At 42.9% G+C, this 22015-nt stretch overlaps 1 protein-coding gene and 1 long non-coding RNA gene across 3 annotated transcripts in view; one reads left to right on the plus strand and one right to left on the minus strand.

The window, feature by feature from the left end:
• Positions 1–1354: 1354 nt before the first annotated feature.
• Positions 1355–3103, minus strand: LOC118793011. Its single transcript, XR_005005647.1, has 4 exons — positions 3055–3103; positions 2373–2460; positions 1647–1769; positions 1355–1448 (listed from the first exon to the last, which is right to left on the minus strand). It is a non-coding gene; the product is annotated as an uncharacterized LOC118793011 (long non-coding RNA).
• Positions 3104–10174: 7071 nt separating this feature from the next.
• LOC118793007 (rab11 family-interacting protein 5-like) overlaps positions 10175–22015 on the plus strand; it is a 33230-nt gene continuing 21389 nt past the window's right edge. For both annotated transcript variants that reach the window (XM_036550930.1, XM_036550931.1), the window contains exon 1: positions 10175–10931. In XM_036550930.1, the coding sequence (XP_036406823.1) occupies positions 10555–10931 (377 nt within the window). In that variant the 5' untranslated portion in view covers positions 10175–10554. The remainder of the gene's footprint in view (positions 10932–22015) is intronic.

Below are 22015 nucleotides of genomic sequence, written 5' to 3' on the forward strand. Positions count from 1 at the left end.
TTACTGCAGCCTTAAATTTTGAAATTCCTTTTCCCTTCATGTTTTATTTACCCTCATTCTAATTTAAAATATCCAGATCGCATTTGATAAATATACCAGCCTTCTTTGGTCAGGACAGAGATAATGAAGGGTCACTAAGTTCAAGTATAATGTGATAAAAGAGGTGTTGAGGTAACATTCACTGCGTTGAGGGATGGGTTGGGGGTTTCATTAACCAGTTAAATAGGCCAACAGGATGGAGAGGTATATAACAATAAGTGGGAACTCATGTCTATGGGTCATGGTAAAAATGCGCAAAGCATTGTCTGCCTTGTAATGTTACATTCAAACTCTGGCCATCACAATGTAAAGAATACACACCCACTCATGTGGAAGTTTAAAGAATTGCAAACATTAGTTCCAGGTCTCAGATCAGACAGGAAAAGATACTTGAGGAGCCCAATTTATCATTAAAACTACTTCTTCAGACAAAGTGCCAAATCCATTGGATAATTCATTTGGATTGGTATTGGAGTCTGGGGTGTAGGGGTGTAACAAATTATCATGAAACAATACATTGTGATGCAAAAATCCTACGATAGACATCATGGATGTGAAAAATAGTTTATGACATCAGGTGCAATCTGTTTCTTCAAAATATGCTACTAATTACTACATAATACTTCCAAAGTGCACTCGTCTATTTTAATTACATTAATGTGTTCTATGTTGTTTAGTCATACTTCATGGCTTGTTCTGGAAAGCAGCCTGAATATGGGTTTCCACTTTTAAACCATCAGTTTTGTCATTGTTTTAGAAATATAAATGTTAAGAGCATCCATAATTTGCACTTAAAACAATACAATTTGTTCACAATTTTAACAAGACAATTTCAATTGTTTAAAAAGGTTGTTTTGCACATTTTTGCCTCAGGAATAAACAAAGAATCTTGCACAGTCATAATTTGTTTCCATTCCAATTTTGTTCAAACTATAATGACAATATCAAACTGTGAACCAAGTGTCATGTATCGATCTGAACCGTGAGCTGAGTATATCGTTACACCCCTACTGGGACCCCTGGAGTAGTGAAGACCAAAGCCAATACAGTCACCGATTCACTGTAAAACACTGGTAAATTGTAAGCTGGTATAGGCATAATGCTGTCTATTGCAAAGTTACCAGACCAGTTCATCTCCATCATAGTCACTGACAACCAAAGTAACAGTGGGTACCAGTTACTCTTATGACTGTATCTGAATATAAGCTGACCCATGTAAGAATGGGTGGTCTACCCACAAGGCCACTGCACCTGTACCTCAGGCTAACTTTAGAGGAGGCATAGACCCTTTACTGTACCTTGGATCACATGTGAATTCTCCTTTGAAGTTCATGGGGTGATACATTGAGCTGTCACTCTTCATTGAGAGGCAGCTGGGAAGAGGTGACATTGCTCTTTCCAGCTGGACACTGTGAAAAGAACACGGACAAGGACCTTCCATTTAGTCTCACCTACTTACTGCAGTTTTAAATGCTGACATTCCTTTTCATGTTTTATTAAATACTATGTTTTTCCAGGCTCCTTTAGACAGGACAGAGACTATTTAATGAGGGGTCATACAGTTAAAGCACAGTTTAATAGATCTATTTGTTTAATAGATTTATTACCCCTCATTATTATTGCTGGGGGTTCCAGTGTCAGCCTCAGGCTCAGAGTCACTCATTTCAGAAACAGCGCCCTCTGTCTCAGATAAAGGAGTCCAGTTCAGTTTCTGGTTGAGGTCAGCTGACCTGTAAACACACACACCACAGACAGTCGCAAACAACATAAGCAAACTGGTATACCTACTGCAAGCTTCACGGAATGACTGACACACACAGCACAGAAAGTCTTACAAACATCTCACACACTCATGCCACACGCACAGAATTATTCACATCACATGTAAACTGACACGCAAATATGTGCTACGACATGCATACAACACCAACTCACACACACCACGGGCACACGACGCACAAATGCATGTAGATCTATTGATTTACTAAATATATGCTTAATCTGTGTGAGTCATAACTAGATCTGAAAATTTTAAATTATTAGTCACAAATCCCGGTCCCTTCCTCAGCCAGAGGATTGCTGCCTTGGACCTGAATTTCGCTGCACATTAATAACTCGTGTGAAATTAAATCTGAGCCATATAATGTATACTAAATAATTAAAAACCAGAACATTATACACACGTTCAGTCACATTCTCAGAACTCACTGAACAGTACATGCAATCCTCCATTAACGATATGTCCTAAACTCGACAAAGATTCGCTGTATTAAATCATACATACATACAATTATCATTTTTAATTCTGTCCCTGCCACTGAAGACACTCGTACCGGAATTTCCGTAATAAGAGTCCGGATCTCCTCAGCCGAATGCGTTGGTCCCCACAGACTGGATCACTTGTGACATCACCTTAATAACCTGAAATGTACACCTGCATTCAGTTGAATTTCGTTTGAAAATGTCCGTTGAATTATCCGTTATGGACTAGTGCGAGAATGGGTAAAATGCTTCAGAGATAACAAAAAGACAACCTATTTTGGCAGGGGTTTTACTTCCAAATATATCACCCATCTCAAGCAAGAATAAATATTTTTTTATGTATTCATAAAGTATGTGTGCGCTGTGTTCTGGACCTTAACTGCCATTATTAAATGACGCAGGATTTTTGTTGGCATTCATTATAATGCATAACAAATATCTATTTGAGACTATGCTTTTGGGTCCCTATTCCCACCATTACACTTTCGACAATTAGCCTCTACACTACACACTCTACATGCTACACTCCTACACAAACACAATCCGTATTGCTTAATTTTTGAACGTTTCTACTTATATCCTGTAATTTTAGTTTCACTTTCTTCACCTAAATGTGTGACGCATTGCTTATTTTCCCTTTCCACTTTAATGCTATTTTTTGTCAAAACATACCCGTCATCATCGTATTTCTGATTGCTTTGGAAATTTACGTGTTTTTTTTTTTTCTTGACTTGAAGTGAAAACAGTCCTTACCTAGTACGGGAGAGTGAACTCCTCGACGCAACACCTGCCAGCCATTTTTCGAGACAAGTATCTTGGCTCACCTGGATTACCTGCTATAACCTGCTTAAGTCACGTGGTCCTACTTAACATAATTTTTCGTCGTAGTCGGAGTAATTGTTTTACACATATAAGTAAAATTAAACGGACTGATGGGTCCAGGTAGGATTCATCTAGGGTCCATCCAGGTGTAAAGTCTGATTTAACTTGACTTAATAGGAATATAGTAAGCCACAGAGGTCATGATTATTAAACCAGGGTCGCTGAAAAAAGTTTCACAGTCTGAAGTACTTTGAGGAAGTGTTTTTTTTTTTTTTTTTATTGTTGTAGCATCTTCAAACAGGCTTACAACAATATACTGTTCAAAACCTCCACTTTGACTATATCTTATCTCTCACAGTCAAGCACTCTTCTGCCAAAGACAGTGAAGTCAGGCAACCTTGTATTATGTCTCATTTGATTGAAAAGTGAGGTGATGTGTCACTTGGTAAAGAGATGCCTTACATAAATCAAAGAATAACCTAAAGGCATCCTCCTCTAATATTTCCTTGTATGCAATTCAAGAGTGTTTACACCTTACTTCATTGTACAAATCATTGGGGAAGATGAAGTGTCAAGTTCTCATTTGCTTCCATCAAAGTGCTAAATAAAAGCTTATTCTTGCCATAGGTGTCTGTGCGGTTATGTCATCTGTCTCAGCAGCTTTACCTGTAGAATAACACTGTGCTGACACTGTACTGTCTCATCTCACACCTCAACAATTATCTCTGCATCATACATTTCCTTTCAGATCTCATCTGTTTGAGGGATAAGACCACTAATATTAAATTCATAGGTCTCACTTGCAGTTAAGTCAGGATCTGTATAGTTCACACCATTGATTAAAACATCTCAATGACATTTTTATCCTATCACAGAAATAGGTATAATTCATCTCATCCTCCTCTATCCATTTAACCCTGTATCTGATGGAATACCCCTTAGCCCTTCTAAGATAGATTTCAAGTTTTCATTCCAGGCAGACTTGCACATACACTACAGACACACTGAAACATACACCAGGCAGAGTACATGCCTCCTCCTCTTACTCAATATCAATACAATATATGGTGAGATGATCATATTTTTTGGAAATATCCAAACACTTTGAAAAAGTTTAGCATACACAAAGAGAAAACACAGACAAACACATGAGGGCAGACACCTATGCACATACACACGAATGCACACAAAGATAAAAGCACACATACATTACATTGCATTACATTATTTCATTTAGCAGATGCTCTTACTCAGAGTGACTTCCAAATAAGTGCATTGCTGTGCTGAGTCGTTATTGAGAAGTACTACAAGAGGTCAGTAAGATACAAAGTTAAGTGCTAAGCTAGTGTAGAGTGCCTTTTTTGTGAAAAAAGCAATCAATAGGATAAATAGACATAGATAGAGAGGACGGTAGGTTAGAGATTCAGCTTGAAAAGATGAGTTTTAAGTTTTTTCTTGAAGGCGTCCAGGGAGTCTGTTGTCTGAAGCTCGGCAGGAAACTCATTCCACCAGTGTGGAGCCAGTACTGAGGAGAGGCACATACATATAACTGTGTCTCTTCCAGACACTTTAATTAGCAGGTAAGGTTTGAAAGTGAATTTTTGTTCTTATCAAAACTAAACATTTCTCCTGAATCGTGGTCTAAACACTGAGCACATTAGTATTACCACCAGCTTGAAACCATCGCAGTGTAGTGACAACATTAAAATCTGGGTGCTAGATCTGGCTGATGTGAAGTGCAAGGCGTCTGCTTCACTTATCATGTTTGAAAATCACACCAGGCATTAGCAAAATGAATAAACCGCACTCAGATAAGGCTGTAATAATGATATTATGTATAATGATGTTACAGTAATGATACTGTACTTTTGGATCCCTGTTCTGAACTCAATACACTCCTTCATCGTTTCTATCCTCTCCCCATCACACTCCACAATGCTTACTGCCTTATCTTTTTTCCTCTTATCTCCTTTCTCTTTAACCATCCCTCCCTTGTGTGTTTTCTCAAAATGGAGGCCAAAAAAACTTGCTTTTCGACATTCCTGATGTGCGGTGAACAACACAGTGGGTGGGGGCTATTGTGCCAGATGGGGAACAGGTGTGGAATACTTCAAATCAAATCAAAATCAAATCACTTCATTGTCACGTCACTTGACGCAGTTGTGCAGGAGAATGAAAATCTTGTGTGCATAGTTCACATCACCAGTGCAGTGTAGTACAGACAAAAAATAAGCATTATGCACAGTACACAATATACACTATTAACAATATACACAGTATACACAATATATGCAATATACAGACTACAACAACTACGCCGTACACATAATGAACACAATAAATACAATGTAAGCATAATAGTTGGGTGTAATGGACACAACATACAGAGATGAACTGTTGCTGGATTTATGTGGGAGAGTTCAGTGCCCTGATGGCCTGGTGGTAAAAACTGTCCCTGAGCCTGCTGGTCCGAGGCTTGATACTACAGTACCGTTTGCAAGATGGTAACAGTGAAAACAGTTTGTGGTTTGGGTGGCTTGAGTCGTTGGTGAATTTCCTCGCCTTCCTCTGGCAACCCTTGGTGTAAATGTCCTGGAGGGAGGGGAGTTTGGTTCCAAGGATATGCTTGGATATGCTTTAGTAGTATTGTGAGTCGGCCCGTGTGTCGATGACTGTTTCCCCATTCTTGCCTCTGTAGAAAACCCTTCCCCATGCCGATAACAGGTCCTTGAGGTCACAGATCAACTTCAGGGAACCAGAGGACCAAAGGACGTGATGGACTGTTAACATACACAGTACAACTCCTGACAGTTGTTAATCATTTGTCAATTGTGTGCACCTGATAATTTGTAAGGGAACCAGCCTATTAGCTAGCAAGCCACACCTAACTAATTGAAGGTGGATTAAATACAGGTGTGGCTGGAGAGCAGGAGGAAGGCTCATTTTATCCCGACTGGTGGTTGGCATAGGTTTCCTTTGTTTTGTTGTTTGGTGTTAAAATAAATAATTGTTTCTTTTAACCTTTGTTCCTTTCTACTCATTTATGGGAGAAGTGTCAGCCAGCTTCTCTACAGAAACGTATCAGATTCACAGACTTAAGTTTGGCTTGACTGGACATGCCCCCTAGCGGTGTCAAAATGGCGCATCCATTCCTATCTCCAAAAACCCACCCTTCATGGCAAGGTTATTGTCTCCCAACAACGTTTTCACAAAGCCTCCTGTTCATAACAGGCTCAGCTTAGAAGCCCTGAATGGCTTGGAGCTGACAAGTAGTTCCCAGTGTTTTCTGGGTAATTAATGCCAGAACCTGTATCGGGTACAGTATAGACAATAGCAGGACAGGCAGGATAACAATATCTCTGTAGTGTTATATCACTGCGCATCCCCGTCCAGGAAATGGTACTGATGTTGTGTTAGTTTGTGGCTCTCTGAGCCCTGGCGGCTCTTCTCCTATTATGACCTGTCAGGATATTTGGACAGTTGGAAGGCTGCCTTACAGTTGTACTGAAATGCCTTCCGGTTATACTGAAATGCCTTCCGGATACACTGAAATGCCTTCCAGATATACTGAAATGTTCTCACGCACATGTGTGAAAAGCTTCTTACACATCCTTATAAGAATTTTTCACACACAGTTTAAGTTTCATGCTGAAGCATGTATGTGAGTGTGCAATGTTACAAAAGAGTGTGTTTCGCATGCATCTGTATGAGCATTTCATATGTATGTGTGAGCCCGTTTCACCTGTATCTGAACGAGTTTCATATGTATGTGTGTGTGAATGCGTTTCACATGTGTCTATATGAGCGTTTCACATATATGCGTGTGTGAAAGAATGCGCACGTGTTTCATATGTGTTTATGTAACAAAAGCCTGAAATATTTCCTAAACGGCCCCTCATAGTAAACCAACTCAAAATACAACGTCTAACCACCGCCCTCTAGTGGCAACTAAAGATACATTGTAAGAACAACGTCCACATTCACCGAAATCTGAGTGGTGAAACGCTCTAATCTGGAGCAGAGTCACGCAATTCATTGCTCTGCCAATTCACTCTTTTGTCTGATGGGAGTGGAGGTTTCTGCAGATTAAAAATGTTGACTCATGGAAACCTCTGCCAGCATAATCAATGTTTGTGTTCAAAATTCAAGGATCCCTGGTCTGATTTAAGCTTGGGTAATGCCTTAACAATGACTGAGACATATCACAGCTAAGGCAGAGGCTGTGGATTCAGGAAATCATTGCGCTGTAGTGATTAAGCAGATAGACTTAATGGTTACAGATTCAATTATTAGGCCATGAACTCCTGTTATTTACTTCAGCAAACTACTTAACTAGAATTCCTTCGTTGCATACCTGTTAAAATAATTGTTCCAAACAAAGATTTGAGAGGAGATTTTTTTAGACAATCCTTACAGAATCAACAAACCCATCATATCCCCAAGTCTTATAAACGGCAAGCACTATCATGATAGCTGTTTGGCAGTGGAAATAAAGAGACATGGTTAATTTCTTTCACTATGCAAGATACAGAAAGTGACACTGAGAAATCCACTATAGGTGTGATGTAAACCTGATGTAGCTTAGTTGACAGAATTTTGGGTTGAACTGCCATGCTGAATAATTTAATTTATAATCTCATGAAAATAAATAAATCTTTTTTCAGGCTGGAAGACTATGCATAGAGACTATGTGTATAATAGGTATAATATGATATGATATGCTTTGCTTCCACTTAGGGTAACCACTTAGACATGACACAGCATTTAAGTGTAGCATACTAGTCTAAAACATGGTTCAGAGAAGAGGAGGAGCGTTTGCATTTGTTTGACATCACTGGTACCCTTTGCGCGTATTTCAGCGGTAGTGACTGCTGAGTGCGAGACAGAAGCAATGAATTATGGTCAGTGTCTGCAGTCTGGAGTGTGCCAAACACCGCCGGGATTTTAAACAGCCTACAGTGCAGCTACAATCCAGCACAAACTGTCCTGAAGGCTGCCCATTTGAGGTTATCAGATAAGTATTCATGCAGAAGCACCACAAAGGTTTAATATGTTCTTTTTTTTAACAAAGACCATAACAGTATGATTTGCAAGAGGTTTAAAATACTGTGCTACCAAACAAGGTCCCTTTACAGCACTTTACACTCGTCCAGAATGGTATGTTTTGGATTATTTTAAGAACAGATTTTTTTTTTAGGCAAGAGGGAGAGACAGAGGTGGTTTGGGAGTAAAGCACACTAATCGTCTTTTATTTTGAGTAATTGCACTGACACATGCAAAGACCTGCTCAAATAAGGACATGCTGTGTTTATTGAATTTCGTGGTGGTGCTATCTTGTGTTTGTCATTAAAATACTGTGTCGTACTGTGTAAAAAGAACAACAGATCTGAGTACGAAGACTTCTTTGCACAACCTTCACATCTCACCCGTACAAAACAACTATATGGTAAAATGACAGGTTAGGTATCTAAATATTGACCAAATTCCTTCCTTAACATGTGCTGTCTCTTTGGCCCCTGGAATGCCTGTGTGCTTGTTGGCGTTGGTTCCAGCTCGGCTGGGCTGGAAACTCAACATCAACAATAACTGCTTATTTGAACCTTTGTCTCTGTCGCCATGTGTGGGATACTCTGTGCCAAAATGAACAGTGAAGAAATTGAATCGAAAATAAGAACTGAGGAACTGAAAGCAATTTTAGGCAAAGTGCTGCAGTGAGCACCGTGATTAATATCAGTGAGTTAAATGGACATTGTGTGCTAATGAGTGTTGCACATTCAGTTCCTAGGTGGGGTACTTCTATTCGTTGAGCAAGGCGCTCCAACTGCTTCAGTTAATATCGATATTGTAGATAATGCAAACTACATGCATCACCCTGGATAAGTGTGTCAGATAAGTAAATAATGCAACTAATGTAATAGTTAGTCTTGTACCTCATAGTGACCTCCAAGCATGCAACTAGTGTATTCAAACTTTTCAGTTGAAATTCCCTCAAGAGTTAAGATAATATATTTCAAATTATTGAAGTCATTACTAGTTTAAAGTCTCATAAAGAATACTTTCAAACTCAGATGGATATAAATTAGGACAGAAGAAATACTGATAGATGAGATTATTAACTATGAGGGCATGACACAGTCTCAAAGTGGCTTGAACATCTGAAGAAAGCAGCATATTTTAGTGTTTAAATAAAACCATAAAGTACTACAAAGGATAGAACAGCTAAAGAGCTGTCATTACTTGATTATTGTTATTATCGTCCTATACACACACTTTCGGGTATTCTGTGTTTCTGTGTTTGAACAATGTTTTATATAGTCTAATGAATCAATACTAATTTAATATCTTCACACTATCTTAGTTTGTCCAAAATGTTTATTACTCAGATTATTATTATTATTATTATTATTTGCTTTATCAGATAATTAAAAACAGGTTGTCAAGTGGCCATAAACTATGTACTGTGGGGTTCACGTAGATAATCAGTGGGTTTTGTCTGTTTTATTATTGCATTCGTCATCGAAAGCCGTTTGCACGCATATTCGATGTATGTTTAATTAAGAGTACATTTTCTTTTTAGTGCATGATACAGGAAGCACTGTTTCTTCGTCTGACTCCGCACCGTGCCCCACCTTCAAGTTTCCTGTAGAATTTCCCCCCCGTGCATGCACTGCATCAGTCGCAATGATGTTCTAATTAACCAGCGCTCCGTACTATCCTCGCCTTAGGAAATTGTGTCCTGTCTGAGCGCACACCCTAGCGAACTTAGACAAAAGGGGGAAAATGGCCAGGAAAAAATGAACTCGCATTCATTTTTCTTGAAATAGACACTTGTTTTTTCCCTAGTTGTCTTCCGTTTACACGGATTAAACGCAGCGCATCGCAGCATCTGCAACGTTATGTCATCCCAGGACAGCGTTGCATTCAGCTCCGCAGTTCTTCTGGGGGCGTCTTTGTGGAGAGGGTGGGTCAAGGCACTGCGGGAGGAAGCCTGTGACTAAACAAAACGTGACAGTGCCTCTTCGTTAACAACCAACAGGGCAGAAGTGGAAAAATACCATTATTTCAAGAGTTAGCACCCAGTTACGTTAGCTGCGAAGTTTGTGCTAGCGAAAGTGTCCTGGGCTGTGGTTACTTCCTCATAGAGTGACGTCGGCGAAGCTCTGTAGCCATTCAGCGGATTTTTGGAGTGGCTCTGCAGAGAAGCGGAGACCGAGCGGTGGACAGCGTCGGTGACAGGCGAGAACAACAAGCCCCCAGTCGCTAGGGCGGGGGCGACAGGACGCCGTGGAAAACTTTGGGAGGTGGATCACAGTGTAATGCGCAACTGTGAGCTGGAAGGATCCTGACAGCTCGGCTTCTCAATCGGGGGGACGCGGTTCAGTTATTATCGTCCCGCGCCCCCTGATATTTTTGCCTTGATAGTGGTTGAAGATGTCCTTAATAAATATTGACGATGACCAGAGATGGGTGCCCACGCACGTCCAGGTTACAGTCCTCCGTGGCAGGGGACTGCGGGCGAAGGGCAAGCACGGAACCAGCGACGTTTATACCGTTATTCAGGTGGGGAAGGAGAAATTTACCACCGGGGTTGTGGAAAAGACGACTGCTCCAGAATGGACGGAGGAATGCGCTTTCGAGCTACTACCCGGAGTGCTGGAGGTCGGGGGACAGAGCGCTTATCCCTCCGGGAGCAGCGACCTGATCCTCACGGTGATGCACCGAGCCTTAATCGGTCCTGATGTGTTTCTTGGACAAGTCGTCATACCACTGGATAAAGTCTTCCAAGACAGGATATGCCTGAGAAACGAGTGGGTTTGTCTTTCTTTGTTCTACGCTTATGGTAGTTTTTGTTATGATGAGCAGTGGGATATCACGTGTAAGCGAAGGCGCCGCTAGCATGCAGGAACGCTAGCCTTAGCGCTGCCTCTAGCTAGCGAGTGCTAGTTGGTTTCAGTCACACATGGATTGACTGTTACCGTTACTCCGGCAGTGACAGAGCGTAGTACACGCAGAAAAAAAATATTTTAAAACTTAAGATTTATAAGGGTACAGCACGTGCACTATGATTTAACCAGCGAGTTGATCAGTGGAATACAGTATTGCGTGGTTAGATTTTTTAGACCTTTTTTAGACTAAATCATTTTCTCCAATTAACACTACTGGTCACTCCCCCCAAATGGCTCACTTTGTTAAAGCTATCAACTAGAAGCTTGCAAGTTGTGGCGCAATTTCTGTCATGAACCGTTGGCTCTGCAGAATCCCTCTTCACGCGATGTCTCCTCAAAAGAGAATTTATAACCTTTATAAAAAAAGGGGCGGACGCAAATGGCCTGTGTGCGCCTCTCCGTTAGCGGCTATCTAACTAATGCGCTTCATGACTGAGCTCCTTTGTTTTGTGTGTAGCTCGCTAGCTAGTTAATACGATGACTGTATGTACGGTACACGTAGACTGGTAACGCGTGGAAGATAAGCGAGCTGTTAATGCTGAGCTGCGATGCTCTTTTGACGGGGTGTTTTAGTGTTTTGTCGAAAAAGAATCATTTTAACTTAGTCGCATTATGTACCTCTTGCCCCATCCTACAGTAACTGTCAAGACAGATCAACCCAGAGCTTTGTTCCGTAGCGGGATCAAACCTCAGATACCAGCATCAGATTTCCCATTGTGTCCTATGGGAATTTGCCCCATACCGTAATAACAAAGTTAACAACATAGGAATATTGGCACTTAAACAATATGTAATCCATTCCATGAACAGGGGGGATAAAAAATGCAGCTATATGTAGACATGTAAAATGACTGGAAGTTACTGTTTGTTTTGGAGATGAATGGCTATTATAGGAAATCTCTTTCTGAAGTCGATCTTCTCTTATCGGGAAACAGTTTTTCAGAGCAGCAGGCCTAATTAACTGAGGCCAGTTGTAAATAAAAACAAAGAGAAGCAGTGGGTTATTTGGCTTGGTACTGAGAGGCAGAGCTATGGTCTTTGTCCATCTGCATTACTGTCATTTAGCAGGTGCTCTGTCTGCAGACTGTCATTCAACAGAATCTCTAGAGCAACTTATGTAGATTACGATTTTGTCCATTTATACAGATGGATATCAATTGAGGAACTTGTGGGTTAGGTACCTTGCCCAGCCTTACAATGGCAGTGTCCCAGCAAGGAATCGAGCTCGCAACCTTTTGATTACAAGCCCTGCTCCTGCCTCTTACCGCAGTCTCAGTGTGATTGCTGCGCCACTCATTGTCTCAATCACAGTTTGAAAATGACACTGCAATACACAGATTACTTAACATTTAAGTCACTAAATCTGTTGTCTTGTCCAACTGACTTAGTTTGCAAAGTGATAGTAGTGAAAGCTGGAATCAGACCATTTTGTATTGATCACGTGTGTTTTGTGTGTGGTAGTGAGAAACAACATGTGTTGATCATATGAATGTTTTTGCAGCTGGTCCACACCTGTATGGGTGCTGAAAAATGTATACATGTCCTGGCCTCGAGGGTGCTGATCCTGGATCAGTGGCCACCTTTCTACACAGAATGGTTTGGGTTAATCTTAGGCGTCAGTGAGGTGATCCGGGAGGGGGTTGCTGGAGACAGAAAGCACCCGCAGCTTCGTGAGAAAGCGCCAGGTGCATTGTGGGATGTCAGGGCTGGAATGTTCACACGTCCCTGTTTACAGTCGTGGGTGAATTGACCGTTTGTCAGAGGCGGCCGCGTGGGGCTCCGTCACTGTGCCGCCCCCGGGGCTGCAGCGGTCAAAACAGCCCACTCGTGATGCGTCATATGGCTAGCCCAGACGCTGTCCCTCATCCTGGCTTATCTCGTCAGGGCAAACTTGCTCCAGAGGGACCACAGACATTTTATTGTGCAAGCCGCTGTGGTTTTTTTACGGGGTGTGTCCATGATTTACAGGAAAACGGTCACAATGTGCAAGATATGTTCAAGTGTGTGTGAGTGTGTGTGTGTGTGTGTGTGTGTGTGTGTGTGTGGTATGTGTGTGTTTGTGTGTGAGTGTGTGTGTGAGGGCGTGCGTGCATGTACGCGCTGGTGGCCCGGTAGAGCCACTTTTAAAGATTATTTTAGGTTCAATGCAGTGATTACAAAACGTGCCAGGACAGAATGGACTGAATGCTAGTCCAATTTAATCGACTCACCAGCACTATGGATCTTTCTCTTCAGTGCTCATCAATTGATTCCCCAAACTACCTACTGCCATTGTAAAAGAGATGATTTTGAAAGGGTGATTCTGAATGAGAGGTCTTTAAAGAAGGGTTTACAAGGGGATTGTCATTAAAATCATTAAACTTAACATTTTTAGTGGTACATAATGCAGGCTGAGTAGATGAGTTTAAGTAGTATATGCATTATCAAAGAATGATGCAGGGTTTGGGTACTGTCGAGGAAAGATAATTGCCCTTCCTGTTATATTTATCAGAGAAAAAACCTTCTTGACTTTATGGTTATGGAAAGGTAACGGTTTGTGGACAATTTACAACATCCCTTCAGCAACTGGCATAGGCTTGTTCTAATGTCCTACTGTTGTATTTCCCCTCCACCGATGTTGTCATGCGCTCATGTTAAGAGCAGCAGATCACACAGTGACTGTTGATGTTACTTAAGAGCTTTGCGTTTTTGTGCTTTGCGACCGAACTACCGGCATCCTCAGGCGCCGAAGTGCTCGGCCTCCTAGTCCATGTGTGGAGCCCCCTCGATGCTCAGTGCCGCCATTGTTTGCGGCCTGCAGCCCGTGCAAATTTATGATGATTGAGACCGATTCGTCTGAATGCCTGACTGTCTCTAAACAGTCGGCCACGTGACCGAGATTTGACGCGCCTTGACAGATTCAGACTAAGACGCCACTGTGTTTCCTGTGGGTCAGTAAATGCCTGGGAGCTTTGTTGGGAGGGATGATATTAAGATAATTACTGGCAGTAACAGACCTGGCTGTTGTCAGTTTGCTGTCAGAGGGATGATTGGTTAGATACTGTGTGCCTCACTGCAAGGGCAGCCTGCTGTGTCGTAGGGCTGACACAGAGTTTGTGGAATTTCGCCGACCTTGTGGAGGTCGTGTGGCGTGTCGCCGCGCTGCAGCTACCAGGGCCTTCGCTCCAACGCACGCACATTTATGCCGTCAGCTTCCGCCGCCTTTCGCCCCAGATTGGATGGATCGATGATGTAACCGCGTGATGTAACCTCGCTCTCTGGTTCACCCCGGATGAAGGCGTCTGGCAAATGAAGAATGGCGTTTGAAATGAGTTCTGTGTTTTTTGAGAACGGAGGTTCACGAACAGTACTTATGCTGCCGCCCTCTTCTGTTTTTCAAGGGTTTATGGTACCTTTCAGTGGTCCTTCAGGGCATCATTCCTGTGCTTTTTTTTTAGTTACGATCATTGCCAGACATACAGGGCAACTTGTAGTTGTAACTCAGGTTGCCGAATTTGCCAAATTTTGGTGGGCAGTGGCACTCATTGTTTATTTTATCAATTTTTCTTGAAGTTTTTTCCTCTTTGTGCTGCAAGGGCTTCTTTCATACAAACACACAAAGCAGTAATATGTTTGCAACATGTGGCGGTGTGTGTGTTTTGTCCCAAGCCATTGTCTCACGGCATTGTTTCTGCTCTCCGCGACCTTTTCGTTCAGGGACTTTGTTGAAAGACAGCCATTATAATAAGCGCCAGCTGAAATGGACTCTACCCGGATTCAGCCTGGATTCGGCGAATATATTAGCAATCAGCTGCCCTTCCACTCCAGTGCAGCTGAAGAGAAGCTACAGTATCCAGGCTGTTTAATATTCATGCTTTCATTTATAACCCGGCATGTTTCCCTAAAGTGCGCCTGGCGGGTAGCCATTAGAATATTCTTTAATGAAACATTGCAAATCTGCTGGCTTTTTATGCGTGATCCCTTTGTTTAGTGTTTTTTTTTTCTTCTCCCTTGAAGCGATGTACAGTAGGTCTTAATTAATGTAGTCCTTAAGTGTGAAATTAATTTTACGTTATGGGATCATAACAATGGGGGTTTTCTTCACTTTGTAGCGTAGCGAAACCTTGCTGTTCCATTTAACTAGAAGTCGAAATTAAAATCTCAGTTGTTGGCTTCTCCTGACTATTAGCGCACTCAGTATGAACTGTATTGAAATCTTGGACCTTTAGAACCTGAAGCTTGATCAACTCTGAATAGTATGAAGAAGCGGTGTATTTGTGTTGTGTGAGTCGTGTCTTGCTTTTTGCTCACTGAACATTGTGTATTTCCTGATTATTTATTTTCCTTTTTATTTTATTGAAGTGATTTTTTTTAAGAATCCACTAAGAAGCGCACTTTCCCGGTCTGTCTCCGAACAACAAGGAAAATGTCTGGCCAAGATTCTCTTAAGCAGATAAGTGAGATGCACTGCCTGTAATTCAATCGTTGCATCTGTTCAAGGGGGTGGGGAAAGAAACAATCCAAGCTTTTGGCTCAAGCAACACCTCCATAAGGCATTGGGAGAAGGTTCTCGCTGGTGCCTTTTTTGGAGTCATCCCAAGTTTGTCCCCGAAAAAAGGAAAAATTTCCAGATTCCAGGGAGGTTAGTGAGTAGTTGGAGTTTGAAACCAAAAGTGTTTGACAATAGTAGTATTTGGAAAACTGGTTTCTGAAGCCCTTATGTCAATACTAACAGTGAAAGCATTGCTTCCCTTGTAAGGTAATGCTAAGGTTAAGGCTAAGGTTGGATTAAAATCTGACTTGCCTCACATTTGGTAATGTCCAGTACATGATTTTGGACTTCTAGTCACTGTAGAGCCTGAACCAGGCTGGCTCATTATACTCCTTCTCCACCGCAGAGCCGGAAGCGGCCTGACTTATTATACCCGTGTGAAAACTCCCATGGGGCTTATATTGCTGAAGAATTTGTAATGGGACTGTCAGAACGCTGTCATGAGAGATAAACACACGCTGAGCCTTTGTTCGTTGTCCTTGGATCTTTTAATATCTGTTGTTATAATAACAGCACCAGCAAGGCTGAGGTTTAATATTAGCATTAAAGGAAAAAATATCAAGTTATGAATTCCCTGGAGAAGATGGTGGATATAACAATCAAACAGAGTTTAGCATCAACATTTAATGGACTCCATTCTCTTTGAAGTCCCTGTGATACTGTCAAGATGACAGAGGCCTGTAATTTCAGCACTGTAAGAGTAAATTCAAATTAACCATTTTTGGCCATTTCTCATATAATATATTGAAAACATTGTAGTAGGTGACTACCTAATTCTGCAAGCATTCTGTTTTTTCATGTATGTAGGCTACGTAGCATAGTTAATGAACTTATTTGAGGAAATGCCCACGGTACAAAAATTCCTCATCCAGCATTGCGCTTTATTAATTTTGTTTGAATAGGCTTTTTAAAGTGAGTGTGCTGCTGTTTAACTTATACTGACAGGGCAATGTTTTAAGCAAAGAATCCTGGATGGCAAGTGAGATGTTTTTTTTTTTTATTGTTTCCTCTTCATCCAAAAGGAGTAAATCAGACATGACAGGCTGTGAGAGTAAAAACGGAAAGTTTGCGGCACTGTGGACAAAACCTCCTGCTTCAGAGAGGGGTGGGCGTTTGGATCAGTGAGGTGTCAGGTTTCGTTTTCAGCCTTCCCTTTGGTGTGTTCAGCGCAGTGTCAGGGTGTTTGTTTTTGGTCTGTGTTTGTTCGCCATGAGGCGTCCGGCCAAACGGAGCCGGCCTTCGGAGACCCTGGGACTCTACCGCACTCCCCCAAATCTGAATCACCCTGCTCCCCACACCGTGACCCCCCCCCCCCAGCCAAATTTACAGTGACCAACAAGAGAGGGCCGTCGCACGCCCGGACGGGATCGCATGGGCGCGGTTGCCTTTTCTGGACAGATCTGCTTCGGGTGTCTGCAGCCAGCACCGATTGCTCGCAGAAGGCCATGTGATAGCAAGCTCGTTCCAGTAAAAAGAGGCGTAGACGGGCCTTTCTGCCTCTGTTTTGGGTGAGCTCTGCTGCGGCAGCGCTTGGGCTCCAGTTCAAGTCCCACACCTTCCCGCGTCTCATCTCTCTCTCTCCTGCTCTCGGGCGAAGTGGATGGGATTGCTCAGCAAGCAGAGGGAGAATGCCCGCCCCAATGTTCTTCAGGGATGTGGCACAGTAACTGCCTGCCGACTGACTGCAGATCAGCGGTAATTCCGTGGTGAGAAAGAGAAGCTGAGGCCGTGACAGAGCTCTGCTGAATGATGAAGATTAGTAGAGTATGGTACCCCACTCTGTATAGAAGGGTTCAATGCCTGCCTCTGTCCCATGTTTTGATTGGTGACTGGAGGGGTCCCGTGTTCTGGTGTCACCAGGTGGATGAGACAGTAGGGCGGTGACGAGCCCCCCAGGATTGCTCAGGCATGGGGATGGGGCGACTGGAAAGCCAGCTGCCGTGTTTTAGCTTGCCAAAGGCATCAATCCAGGCTTGCTCCCCTTTACCCAGTATCAAACGTATGCTCATTTAATTATGTTCTCTATATCTAAATAGGGGTGCTCAGAAACCACTTAGAGAACATTTAGAGCTAAATCTGATTACACCATTGCCTTCAAAGCGTGGTCTGCTGATACAATCATTGCCATTAAAGCTCTGTGAGCTAATGGAAACAAAGCAGATTACACCTTGATAAAATGCTGCTTTCACTGCAGAAATATTATCTCTGTGATGCACTTGCTGTCTTGAGTTACTTGTTTGCTTACATTTGTCCCAAAAGAGAGACATAAGGAGACAGATGGAGAGACAGATACAGATAGAGAGACAGATGGAGAGAGGAATAGTAACAAAGATTATAGACTGACAGATTGACAGAAATAGAGAGAAAGAGGGATGAAGAGGTGGAGAAAGAGAGAAAATGAGAGAGAGAGAGAGAGAGAGAGTTTCAAAAACTTCAAAACCATTTGAGAAATACCAAGGTTTGAGAGGGAATGTCAGCTACATTTAATTTAACCTAAATCTGAGGGTTAAAATGACTTCTATAGAGCCAAGCCTCAAAGAAGATACATACACTTTGCAAATAACCTGTGCTGTGTCTGTGTATGACAAAGGAGTCACAGGTACCCTATGATCCCATAGGCCTAGGCATCAGAAAGATCACAGAACACTTCAATGTCACAGGTGCATCCTGTCTGAGAGTGTACATGCTGGGCGACTGAACCATCACTGACTTACCATTGACACACTCTGTACACTCACTCAATATACTCAGTTATCTGTAGCGATATGTTTAAAGAAGCAATCTTTAAACATTAGCCAGACACAGTGGCACCTTTGCCATAGGGAGTTGGCGAGCACAGCTTTTTCGTGCACGGCTGAGAGGATAAAAGAGAAAAATCTATCTGTAAAGTGTGGGGATTACTATGAGAATACCTGGAATCCTTTTAATATCCCTTCCTACCCATTTCCACTCTGCAGGTCAGGCACAGTCCGTCACACTCCCATATCATAATCCGCCTCTGTGTTCTGGTATTTTTAATACACAGCATGATGCAGAATGGATTTGTGGGTCTCATCGCATCATAAGTCAGACAAGAACATTGTGGGTCTTCTTAATAGGTGTTGTGCCGTAATGGGAGGGGGAAGATTGGGGGTAGGGGAAAGGGGGCATGGGGTTAGTAAAGAACCGTTTTTGGGAACTGGGTGGTTCAGCAGACTCACATGGTAATAAGATTTGAGGGGGACATGGACGACAGACAGCCTCAGTCACAGCTAAACCCTCAATGACTAAACTATTTTGGATATTGCACATGTTTATGTGTGGGTAACAGGTCTTTTTCCACATTACACTACATTACTTACACGTTTCGCTCTGTAGATGCCTCTATCCATAGCCTCTGTATAATTGTTGTATTCACTATATCAAACTGTATACTAATATGTGTATATACATATGTGTGTATACGTATATACTGTCCATACACACACACATTTGCTAAATCAGTTCAGGTGGAGTGCCTTATTTAAGAGTACAACACTAGTGACTCTTGGGAGTCAATCCTGCAGACTTCAGGTTACATGCCCAGCTCCTTAACCAGGCCTCTACCCATACTCTGTACGGTCAGCAAAAGGGATAGTGGCATTGGGACAATAAAAAAAAGTGAAACAAAAAGAGACAGAGAACAAGTGCTAGTAGCCTATAGGCTGGCACCATGAGCAACTTTAGTGTCAATTGATTGGTTAGCTGTATTATATGCAGTGGACTTTTTCCTGGTGCGTTTCCCCCAAATCTCTTTGAACCAATATGAGCTCTCCCAGCCTATGTCCAGGGCCATGGACAGGACTGAGTGAAGTTAATCCTTGTGGCCTGTTGTGATTTTGCTGTCATAGATATACTGTGTTTCCGCCATAATGCTGAAGGCTACAGTGGCTGTAATCACAGAATGCGTTATCCATTTTAATTGTGATTGCTCTTTTAGCTGGAAAATACAGTCTGTAGTAAGTAGTAAGTAGACCCATTTAAGATTTAAAATCTACAGGCTTTGCCCCTGAAACTTTCTTCAGGTGACAGAATTCATGAACGCAGTCAAATCATTGCTGCCCTGCAGCCATGAAATGTATGAGTAGGTAGCTTCTTTGAGCGCAGTTTGCTGGGAAATCTTTTTTTTTTGCTGATGGAAATTTCCATTAGCAACAATTAAATGCATTACTTTGCTCTTTTTTTAATCCTTAGACTTAACAATGGATCCTTTCCAAGCCATGGAGGAAAGAAATAGCCGACGGTCGCGCTAGACAGTGGGGAATGCAAGTCTGCTGCTTCAGTAGGTGTGATCGCTTTTGGGGGAGATTGCGTTTTTGGACAGTTCTCTGACTCTGACGTCTGTGGTTAGCACATTCTGCTCTTGGCTTCAGTTTGGCGCAGCGGTCATGACCCCGGGCACCTGGCTGCTCAGTGATCAGTACCAGGCAGACTGGTCGGTGGCCGGCACTCAGTGCGGGCCTGGAACAGACCCGAGAGCATAACGTGATTGAAGCTGCGCTGCTGATGAGACAGCTCACTGATCCTGGTTTAGCGTATTGAGCGTATGATTGCAGGTCTGCATCCGTACTCCTACTTGTCTGTGCGTTGCATGCCGTCTGGTGCATCGTTACATGTTCGCGTGTTGCATTGTCATCCTTGTGGGACAGCTATAACAGATGGCTCCCCCATGTTCTTTCAGCTGTCAGCATACTGTCAAGGCCCTCCGTCTGGCTGCGACTTTGCTTTTACGCTGTACAGGTGGCAAGGAGCCCTCCTGAAACTAAGCAACGGATGAATGATGTAATCAAGATGAAATCCCAGTATGACATCATAATAGCTTTTTGGCCTTACAGAGAAAAGAATTCTGCCATTTCAGAAGTTTCAGATGTGAGTGGCCTCAGGGCCCTCCTAAGGCTGCAGAGAGGGCCTGTGTTTGGTCTGTGTTGTCGCTAAGGACACAGCAGCCTCCTCATGTACATCTTCGGCTGTAGCCTTTCGCCCTCTCCTTCCATGTTTGATTGGGGGTGGAGGTCTTTGAGAGGTCACACCTGCGTTGCTGTGTCACAGGCATGGCAGCGTTATGAATATTAATTCACACAGCAGGCACCTTTACCCTCGGTGACTTTTAGAGCAGACATTTTTAGCACATTATTTTTTTATACAGCTGGGTGTTTTACTGAAGCAATTCAGGTTAGATGCCACCCTTAAAGGGCAGTCTGCTATCTGAGAACCTGCAATCTTGCGGTAACACCCCCAGGTCCTTGACCACCACAGCACTGTGCTGCACGACACACTGGTACCTGACACTGGATCAGCGCTGCTGTGTCAACCCTGTCACTAAACCCAGCACCTCAGTCAGTGGGAGCTGGCTCGGCTAAGAAGCTTGCACTCAAGTGGAGGCTTTACAGGCCGTGAGCCTTTATCTCTGCCCTCAGCGCCACGGGCTATGAATTTTTTCTTTGGAGATTTTCCTCGGCAAGCGCCCCGCTGTTAGTTATAGCAAATCCCGCTTTCCCTAAGCCGTCTCTGGAAGATTAACTGAGTTTTGACAGGGTGCTCACTTCAGAGCGGTTCAGCGGTATTCGATGCGGCGCTGTCCCTGTGGTCTGGCACAGACAGAAAGGCAGTGGCCATTAACTACAGCATCTGGTTAATTCAGTGAGAGCCTGAGCACGGTGGCCAGGAGCGCTAGGATTCCTCCAAACTGTCCCCTAGCAGATGATCTTCGCCTCTTTTCCAGAGAAGTGAAGGGAGATACAGCCTTCTGTGTGACCGGTCCTCACCGCGGCACTGGCCCGATTTTGTCCAGTTGTGCTAGCGTTAGCGACGAAACGGGCTGTGCTTACAGCATGAGGCTTGTCTGGTGCTCATTGTACACAGTACGGCTCCGGACAATAATCGTATTCATTTTCACTTCCAATGTGGATTTACTTTCTATATGCCGTGGCAGTTTTTTCTAACTCAGACACCAACCCATTCATAATAAACATATCCCAACTTAATACTTCCCCTAATAATAATAAGTTGGAACATTCACAGAACTCATTTGATGAACTCATTTTCCCTGATCCATGTGAAGGCAGTCACCATAACATATATGACGTGGGCTCTATCTTCAGCATGAACACGCATGTATTTGAACTCTGTGTTGAATAGGGAGCTGGGTTGCCTTCAACCTTCTATTTGCACAAATTGTATTGTCCTTTAGGGGAAGTGACAGATTGCTAAGTACCTGCCACGTGCTTTGCTCACCACAACAGCATTTCTGGGGCGGTGTGTCACACCATATAAACTGCAAATCCAGCTCCCCAAAACCGCGTGCTGCAGTGTCCCAAGCTCCCTACCCCTGAAAGGGCAGGCCTCGTTCTGAACGAAGCGCAGCACCCCTAAAACCAGAGGTGCTTCCCACCTCCAC

This window comes from Megalops cyprinoides, chromosome 18 (assembly GCF_013368585.1).
Source record: "Megalops cyprinoides isolate fMegCyp1 chromosome 18, fMegCyp1.pri, whole genome shotgun sequence".
Taxonomy (NCBI): Eukaryota; Metazoa; Chordata; class Actinopteri; order Elopiformes; family Megalopidae; genus Megalops; species Megalops cyprinoides.